The 10,259-nt window shown below is 37.3% G+C and overlaps 1 protein-coding gene across 1 annotated transcript in view; it reads right to left on the bottom strand.

The window, feature by feature from the left end:
• Positions 1-6: 6 nt before the first annotated feature.
• Positions 7-10,259, bottom strand: part of LOC132165410 (beta-galactosidase 10) — a 28,256-nt gene continuing 18,003 nt past the window's right edge. Inside the window, exons 13-19 of the mRNA XM_059575955.1 lie at positions 9,774-9,883; positions 7,782-7,891; positions 6,904-7,011; positions 2,889-2,999; positions 2,560-2,771; positions 1,504-1,840; positions 7-204 (exon numbers count right to left, since the gene is read on the bottom strand). Of these exons, the coding sequence (XP_059431938.1) occupies positions 94-204; positions 1,504-1,840; positions 2,560-2,771; positions 2,889-2,999; positions 6,904-7,011; positions 7,782-7,891; positions 9,774-9,883 (1,099 nt within the window). The 3' untranslated portion in view covers positions 7-93. The remainder of the gene's footprint in view (positions 205-1,503; positions 1,841-2,559; positions 2,772-2,888; positions 3,000-6,903; positions 7,012-7,781; positions 7,892-9,773; positions 9,884-10,259) is intronic.

The raw sequence follows: 10,259 nt of genomic DNA, 5'->3' as shown, positions 1-10,259 counted from the left end.
GGAAAATAATAATATTCTTTTCCTTCTTTTTAGCTAAGCAGGGAAATTGATATCATGTGTATTTGAATCTGCTCTCCATTGGAACTGGTAGTTTCAGCTGCATACGGCTTCTACAGCAAGTTTCTTAGTTGCAGAGGGGCACAAACCCTTACTGAAATTTTCTTCTGTTAGTTCTATGGCACATTCGTTTTTGTTTAGGCACATCTGCAATAATGTGGAAGCATATTAAGGAATGAGAAAAATATTATTAACATCCATATGAAAACTACAGCTACGTATGTAATCGTGATATAAAATACTACAGGTTAACTGGAGGCCCACTAACCCTCGGACTCATGGAGGTCTGATCGCCCGCACAAAGGACCGAGCATCCCCTCGATGTGGGAGCCCTCAGAGGTTTCACTGAATGATGGAACTTCGACCAATGGGTATGGGCAGCCCCCTAAGGGGGCCGGCCGACCAACTATCCTTCCATGAACCGATGGCCCCCTAACTAATGGTCATAGGTTGATACTTGGTTCTCGGGATTACATGCAACCTCATGCATACGGGGGTAATAGCATGCGAGGCCATAATATGAAATGAATGAAAGATTTGACAAGTTCAGTTTTATATAAAGTTAAATGAACTTATTTCATATGCTGAACTGAAAAAGTTTTTATTAGAACATGTTTTTAACCAACCTGTTTTAACTTGGTTGGTAATATTGCATATTGAGCATTTCGCTCAGCCGTTTCTTTTTTTTTTTTTTTTCCTTTTTCCTCGTCACGAGGAGACAAACTAGGAGGCTGGATGTTTTGTTAGTTGTGAGCAAAACATGTCATATTTATTATGTTTTAATTGTATCTTTTAATTTCAATAAGTGCCTTAGGGCACACGAGATGTTTTGAAACTTCATGTTGCATTTAAGTTTTTTTCTATGACCAAATGTTTCCACAATAAAGATTTCATTTCATAAATTTAATAAGTTTAGCAAATGCTCTGGATGTTCTAGTAAGTATCTTCGCACTTCTGAGGCTTTATGATAACAAACCTAACCCTAACGGGTCAGGGGTGTTAGAACAAATATCTCTGATGCAAAGATGTTGATGTCTATGATAGGAAGCTGAAATTAATGCTAAATTGATTCCCTATACCAAGTAACGCGCATAAGATTGCGGGGCCAAAAACAGTTTGTCCAAGAATAAGAAAAACAACTCTGGATATCTACACACAAACATATACTTATAATCCTAGAACCATGTTGATGTTGCACTTTGAATGGGACTTGTAAGAAATTCGTTGTATGGAGACATTTTAATATGTCATTTTTTTAAATGGAAAGATTAATCATGTCATGCTTTCATGACCACCTACTCATTTATTTATTCATATTAAAATAGGAGCAGAATTAACTTCCACTGGACAAGATGATCACCCGATAAAAAAGTACGAAGAAAAAGAGAACTAATTTTTACACATTGACAAACTAGTGTAATGGAAACACAAGACAGAAATACTTGCCTTTTCAACCACAGAAGTGGAATTAGGATCATGGCAGTCTCCCTTGCTATAGGATCCACAAGCTCCAGTAGGGGTCCCAAAGCTGGCAAATTTTACAGTAGACATACGAGTATTCTCGGGGCACTTCAAAAGGACAGTCGCCTTGGTTTCGTTGTTCACATTTCCATTTTCATGCCAAGATTCAAGTTCAAAGGAAGGATAATCATCAGCAACGGAAGCACATACACCTGAGATTTTCCGTCTTGAGAAACTGATTTTTGTCGGATCTCCACCTTTCTCCTCGAAGATCACCAGAATGTTTCCAGATGGCTTGAACCAAGAACGTGGAACATGGTACCTGCTCCATACAGAAAGTAAGAAATTTATGACAACAGGGCATTTTTTTTCTCTCTTTATCACAGTTTACTTTTAATGAAACAATATATATTGGGGGGAATGCAATCATCACCACGCTCAAGTAAAATATAAAATTGGCCAAATTTCTTGAACATGAAGGTCTACTGACTTCTAAAAATAGTATCAAGAAACTGATGAAAAAAAAAAAATACTCTTAAGATGATAAACCAAGAAACTCTTATTTTTCATGTTTTCTAAAGAGCCATGGGTGAAAAACTCGTGAACTTCATAGATTCCATATAAAGAGCTAAATAAGTACCTTCAGTATCTTTGACAGGTAATAAATCTTTTAAGAACTCGAATATCACTTTAGACATGCCGCAAGGGCCTTCAAAGCCGAATGTGGAGGCCTAAGTGCTCCAGAATCAAGTGAAAAACCTTTTGTTCTTTCTCACAAATCTGTGATTTTTTTTTTTTTTTTTTTTTTTTATATCAGATTAATAATTCTTTGAAAAAATAAAACTTGTGAATGATCTAATTTTCATTAAAATACAATCATCCATAGATTTTTATGCATTATGAGAATTTGTCTACAAACTATGCAGAAGCATGTTCTGCTAAAAATCTTCAGTGATTGTAGTTAGGCTGCAATTGAAAGGAAAGAAGAAAGAATACATGGATTCATAACTCCTTTTTTGTGGTAAGTTAATTTTTCCTTACCATCTTTGTGTTGGCTCTCCACATCCAGTGAAGCACTTATCAGGCATAAATTTGCCCCTGTAATCACATTCTTGAACACACTTATCATGGATAGAGCTTTTCCGAGGCCAGTATCTTCCAATTTCTTCTCCATTCAACCAAGCTAGACCTTTCCCCATATGTATCATATCCAGCCCAATAGGTTCATCCCCTGAAGGAGGGTCCACAACAGCCTGCAGAGATAAGTATTTCCACAGATGATGATTTGTCCACTATACATTGGCATCCAAATAAACAACACCTGTGTACTTCCACAGAAGCAGTCGAGAATGACTTGTCCAAGTAGTTACCTTGTACCATGTCAAAGGCTGTGTCTTTGGTGGTTCTGTGGTCGATGACCAATTTGCATTTTCCAAACCATCAGCCTTGTATAATCCCAGGTGCTCTCCTTCCAATCCAATCTGGGAAAGCAGGAAAGAGAAGAGGTAAGCCTTTCAAAAACTTTTAAGCCTAAATCCTAGGAAGAATATTTCACCATTTAGCTCATCTTATCTGATTACAAAGCCCTGCTAAGGTTTCAGGAGGCACTGCTTGACTTGTAAGGAGTACAGGTAAAAACAAGCCAAGCTGATCTCAGACTCTGTATTTGAGCTCAGTTCAGCTGATGAAAACTAAATTTTAGCTTGAGCTAAGTAGAGAATTTTCTGAGGCTGGCAATCCATGCTCATTTCACTAGTTTAACCAAGCTACATGGCTTGTTCTTTTGTGTTAATTAAAACCAGGTGAGCACAGACAATTATGGAATAGTAGAATGGGATTTGACTTTTAGGAGTTATTGTCAGATATCTATTTCAAGAAATAAAAGATAATTAACAAATTTATTTTAATGTATTTAAACAATAAATAAAAGAGAAATTTTTTTAAAAAAATCTGGATTTACCAATAAACCATGATGTATCTTTTGTTGATCAACTTCACATAGAAAACACATGTATTGCTTAATATGCTCTTTTATAGCATGAATGTTATTGAAATTACATTAGATCAAATGACGTCAGATTGATTCGACTAATGGGCTTGAAATTAAGTAGTCGTTTGGCTCAATTAAGTTTATGAAAAGCCAAAACAAGCAATAGTGAGAGGAAAGTTGAGTATCACGTTCAATTTACAGTACCAGCAATTAAATTCTTTACTTGTAAATAAGATATTGACACTACATATACATTATGGCCCCATCAGTCACAGCCTTCAGTTGTTTCCCTTTTCTTGAAAAGTAGAAGCATTGAGATCTCAGATCTGCAAGACATAGGCCTTTGAAGCACAGGAAGCACTGAGATAGAAAAATGGCATTTCAAACGAGAAAGAGGTTAGTTTAGGATGGTTGTCGTTTGGCTAAGTGAATGCTTTTTCCATGTGAGATGATGCTTCTATCCAGTAACTGGTTCTCTTTTTTTTTTTTTTTATGTCAAATACTAGTGTTTTTCATGATTAGTGGCATTTGAATTAGCCAAGTGATGATTTAAATGAAAAAGGGCAATTCTATAAGACCCTTGGACCGTGAAAAGGATCGGTTTGACCCGAAAACTCGAAACTAGTAATGGATCGATGGCCAGGGGAGCGACGGTAGTGACTGGTGATTGCGACTGTTGGCAAGGCATAAATGGGCCGGTTGAATGGGCTTGTTTGGCCCAACCCATGGACCGGATGAAAGATTGGTCTGACCCGAGAGTGCTCACTGAAAAATGACCGCAAGAAGATTGAATTCCGCCAAAAAAGGCCTGGACTGGGTTGAATTCTGCCAAAAAAGGCCTGAACTGGGTTGATCTGGTCTTGAAATTACTGAACCGATGGTGAACCAACCTTGGAAGCAGTGTGACTGAATTGTACAATGCACGAACTGACTTGAACTGGACAAAACAAAGGCCTTACCTAGAGATGCCAAAAGCAAAAACATACCACAAATATGAAATTAGGACGAAAATTTGAGAAAGAAACACCCGGTCACTCTGACAGTAGTCAAAGTCTATCACAATTGTCAAAAGTCAACAGTCAACTCAAGGCATGCTAGAGGTGCTGACGTGGCAGTGTGGCTGATGTGGCACTAGGGCTGACGTGACAATAGGGCTGATAGGGCGCTAGGGGTGAGGTGGTGCACTGTCTGGATGACAAGTGACTATACCGGAAAGGGTAGAGAGTCTGGCACATGGGGTAGACACACTTTACTGGCGGTCATGCGTCCTGGCTTTGTTGGCGGCGAGCTCTGTGGATCTAAAACGGCCGTTGGCAGATCTATCTAACGGCGTAGCAACCAGGCTGACCGAATGTTTGGAGAGGCGCGTGGATCTCCGGCAGTGGCTGTTGAGGCGCGTGGATAAACGTCTACCAGTACGTGGTGGTGCATGAAAACCTCGTCTTGGTGGTGGAAGACTCGTCATCACCGGATTTGTCTTATGATGTGGTCAGCGCACCGATTGGGTTGCTTTGGTGCTGCGCGTATGCATGGGCAGATTGTTTGAGCGGTACATGGCAGCTCGTTGAATCTCCGATGAAGCTGGGCTTGGCGGCGATAGACTGACCGACTCTTGATCTATAGGGGTTTGCTGCTTTCAGATCGGTACAAGAGGCGGTTCAGCACCATTCTTGGCCAGTTCAGTGTTGTTTCATACTGGTTCGTTGGTGTTTTGTCCGGGTCAATTTGTTTTATAACTAGTTCAGTAGTTTTGTCCTGGTTCAGTGGGTTTGAATACCTGTTCAGCAGCTTTTATGCCCGCTTCAGTGGTTTTCAGACCGCTTCAGTGTGTATTCTGACCAGTTCAGTTATGTCCAATACCAGTTCAGCCTCTTTTAAATCCGGTTCAATAGTTTTTTGTCCGGTTCAGCGCATTTCCTGACAGTTCAATGCGTTTCCTGCCAGTTCAGAGCTTTTCCTGCTGATTCAAAGCGTTTCATGCCGGTTCAAAGCATATTCCGGCCATTTCAATGAGGTTCAAGCCCAGCTCGTGTTAGTTCAAGTGATTTATCACTCGATTGGGATACATGGAGCAACCATCAAGTTTGTTGCTAAGGGGGAGTACTAGAGTAACTTACAAGTTGTCGTTGTTAGTTTCTCTGTCGTTGGTGGTATTGATGATCAATTCAAGTGTTCTCTTTAATCTTCCCTTGAGCTCACGTCCAAGTGTTTTTGTGTTGGAGCTATTTAGTTGGATGTTTGAAACATACAAAATGGGGATAGAGAGTCAGGTGACCTCCTATAGCGAGAATCCAACCCTCCACTCCAAAATGAGTTATTTAGTTGGATGTCTGAATTCACACAAAAATGGGGATAGAGAGTTAGGTGGCCTCCCATAGTAAGAATTCAACTCTCCATGCACGAAGCTCAAGATGTCGGGAGACTTGTTGGAGATTTCATGGCTGTTATATGTGAAGATAGGAGAACAACTTGTGGATAGAGAACAACTTGCAGATATCTTGACAAATTGAGTGTCTAGAAGTGTTTTCCATTTTCCGCCTAATGCAAGTGCGAGTCATCTATAACTCAGCTTGGAAACTATCGATACAATTTTGTCCTCCTTGATTTATGCTCTTATTATTATTCCGATATGATCTTATTGTAATATATCATTACTTCTTTTCATATTAGTTTCTAGGTCTCTTTTATTTAACCTATATAACCGTATGGAAATATCAAGTAATAAGAATATCATTCTTTGATTCTCTCTTCCTCTCCTCCTTCCTTCTTTTTCTCTATTTTTCTACTCGATCAAGTGCAGGAGTAGTGTATAGAGCTATGGCTCATACTGCTATTGAGCTGACTTGGTTACAACACTTTCTTCAAGAGACGAGCTTCCCAGTCCCTATTCCTATTCCACTGTCTTGTGATAATCAAGTTGTTCCATGAGAGGACGAAGCACATTAAAGTAGATTGTCATTTTGTCCGAGAAAAGATATTGAGTGCAGACATAGTCACACCATTTGTAAATTCCGAGAACCAACTTGTTGATATTTTCACAAAGCCATTATGTAGAAATCAATTAGAGTCAATTTGTTCCAAGCTCGCCTTACAAGACATTCTCCAGCTTGAAGGGGAGTGTTAGAATGCTCAGAATACTATGCTACCATATGTTGTACTCTTCTAGAAGGAAACTCTACCAGCTATCCCTACCAACAGTCGTTCTCAGAATATTCTTCCTAATCATTGTAACTAATTCTACTATATATGTGGAATGGATTAAGGGCTGCATAGTGTAAGAAATGCCTCCCTTCTTTATTCACTTTCTATACTGCGATTATATCAGAATTGACATCCTTGTAATTAAAAGGTACTAAACGTTATGAGAAATAGATTTGGAAAATGAAGAAAATTACCTTGTATGACCAAGCATATGACGAAATGTCAATTGTCCCATTATTGAACCCCTCAATCTTGACACTTGTTAGTCCTGCTGCTACCCATTCATAAAATGAGCCTGCATTCTGAACACAACAAGAAAAGTGAAATAAGGTTTTGATAGCACTAACAAACCAAACACATAGAGTCTAAAAAAAGTTCATGCTACATTGTATAATTTCATTAAAGTAGCAAATATATTGTTATTGACACATCATCATGACTATATATTCTCTGATTTATAGGAAATTTAAGTTGTGAAGGGAATATATTTTCTTTCTAAACAATCAAAATATCGTTGGCTCTAAATGTACTGTCTGGCACCCAATATTTTATTTATCATGATAAAAAGCACCCAATATATACAAGAGTAGGAACTAAACTTGATGTAGAGAAATAAAAAGCAAATGCCTCCTAGGGATCCTTGATTCATATAAGTGTATGAAATACAGGGAGGAGCTCAATTTAGTGGCTAACGCATAAAGGAAAAGCATGAAGAAACCCTTCTACTTGCAAATCAGCTAACTAATGAATATGGAGGGTTACGTGACACTGAAACATGAGATGAGCGCAGAATATGAAGGACCATGGGGACATTTAACAAAGTTAATTTAACTACACATCTAGGATAATACCAATACCTAGGATCAAGTTTTTCCAAATACTTGAAAGCAATGAACTAGATAATTAGATAGAAATCTGCACACCGAAGCTCATATTTGACTGTAAACCAAACCCTATTGCCATAACATGAAAGAATTTCAACTAACAATTAATTTTCCCATTTGTACCAGATGAAGTTAGTGTCTTAATGCGAGAGCAAACAATCAGCACTTATAAAAGAAGAGTAACTCACTTGTAGACCAACAGTCATGCTTAACAGAGCAATTTCATTCTTCCCTGCTTTGAGAGAAATGGGTTTCTTAAATTTGAAGGGTGAATGCGTGCCATTTCCAGAGGCACTATCTGAAGATCACCAAGAATAAATTTAACTAAGACCACTCATAAGAGTTCTTTAAATAGATATGATGACAAGATTATTTAGAACACTGACAAATTTCAAAAGTAACTCAAAAGAATGCATGTACAAATGATGCTTGAATAAAAACCATAATATTCAATAATAACAAGGGGTAAAACAGTGAAAAAAAAAGTGTCTAGTAGATAACCGTTGAGTAATACAAGAACAGTAACAAAGATAGTAAATTTGATTGTAGTAGTAAAACACTTACATTTAAAATAAGCAGCCTTGTACCAAAAAGATAAGAGAGAGAGAGAGAGAGAGAGAGAGAGCTGACATTTGCTGTCTCTAATGATACATTCATTCACTTTGAAAGGAACCTTTGTTCAACATTCATGAAAAATTATTAATTGGAATTAATTTCAAGTGCACCATCATAGTCTGGTAAGCTATTTATATATTCAACAATTTACATAAGAAGCAAGCACAATTCAACACCACCTAGGAACCTGAATGGTTGAAAACTACCTAAAAGGGCCACTAGAAGTCAATAGCTTTTGAAAAATATGGACAGCATTGAGAAGCACTGATATTCCATTTGTCAAAGCTAGGTATCCAAATAGGGGGATTACCTAGTATTGGTCCCTTCAAAAGCCTTATTGGATACCCTAAATTATTCTCAACATGACCAGAGTTTCAGTTGAAGCTATAGCTTGAGGTGCTTTTGGAACTTTCATGGGCAATATGCTTATTTACATAAATTTAAGCCATGGCTCAGCATGCTATACATACATCCTATCATCTACATCATCTATTTATTCGTTTATATTAAAGGCAACATAGGGTCAGGAACTTGGATTTAGAACTACATCAGTTCCAAAAAAAGAAAAGCAAGTATACATATGAGAGAGAGAGAGAGGGGGCGGGGGAGCGGGGCGGGGAGCATTACATTGTGCGTGTATATTTAAGATTATAGCCTCCCATATAAAGAATAACAGGCTTTTTTTTTTTTAGAGGTCAATGCAAAAACTAAAAGTCTACATAAAAAATAATTCAACATACTTATGCCCCAAGAAAAGCTAAGTATTTTTTTTTTTCCTTTATGCTTTTAATGAGAAGATTTGAACTTAAGAGCCTGTTTGAAATTGCGTTTGAGAAATAGAGCTTTTAAGTAAAAAAAAGCTTTAAGGCAAAAGCTTCATTTTTAAGCTTTTGCCAAAAGTATGTTTTAACCATTTTTAAGCTTTCTGGATCCTTAAAAGCGCTTTTAAATTTTTTACCAAACGAGTACTTCTTTCTTCAAATAGACTTTCTCAGTTTTAAAAGCACTTTTAGGCCTGTCAAATGCAATCTCAAACAGACCCTAAGATCTACCCCAACCTCAAAGCCACCCAAACAGTTGACACGTAAACCAAGGTCTAGAAGCATAAGAGAATCTTGGGGGCGGTGGGTAGGCATAAGGTAATCTATCATAGTTAACACTAGCACTACACATGAAGAATAATATACATGTTAAAGGAAGTAACAGGACATAAAACAGAAATTGCAAATTTGTCAATCATCCCAAAAGCTTGATAGGAATGAGTGAATTTAAACATGTAACTTAGTATTTCAACCATCTAGGCTCAAACTCTTCCTCAATAAGTTAGGTTTAACACGTGAAATATTTGATTGAAATGGGAAGTAAATTACAGAAACAAAGTTCTAACATAGGAAATCTACTCTAGTATCATGTTAAATCACCACTTGTCTTAAAAGTTTTTTCTGATAGAAATTGATGAATTTAAACATTTAACTTAATATTTCAACATTAACAACGTATAACAATTGAGTCACTGGATTAATGTATTATGTGTAAATAGAATGTTGGAAGAAATGGATACTGACCTTCAAGTTTCTGATTGACAAAAGCATGGAGAGCATGACCCTTTGACTCAATAAGAAGAACTGGATGGCTTCCCTTCTTTAAGAAATCTTCATTTTCATTAACAAATATACTGCCATCAAGAATAGTATGACTCAATTTATCTTTAAATCCACTTCTATCGCAGATGCATACTTCATTTACTTTGCATATACATTGCATTCTGTGTGGTCATAAGCTTAAAAACTATATGAGCAGTATGACAGATCCACCAAAGTGCATAAATCCCATAAAGAAACCATTTATTTTTTTCTCCTAAGCAATAAAGAAAACATTATGTAAAAGGACGGGTAACCCATGGCTAGCTCTGTTGTGAAAATTCAATCAGATTCATACAAGAGACGGATACCCAAACACATTGAACATGTAAACCCTAAATTTGTGTGTTCAATATATTGCCTCTTGCTTGTTCTGGTAAAGAAAGTTTTTCTTCTATCTTCTTAGTGTTA

Source organism: Corylus avellana, chromosome ca11, assembly GCF_901000735.1.
Source record: "Corylus avellana chromosome ca11, CavTom2PMs-1.0".
NCBI classification, from domain to species: Eukaryota; Viridiplantae; Streptophyta; class Magnoliopsida; order Fagales; family Betulaceae; genus Corylus; species Corylus avellana.
This window is presented reverse-complemented; position numbering and strand designations above follow the sequence as displayed.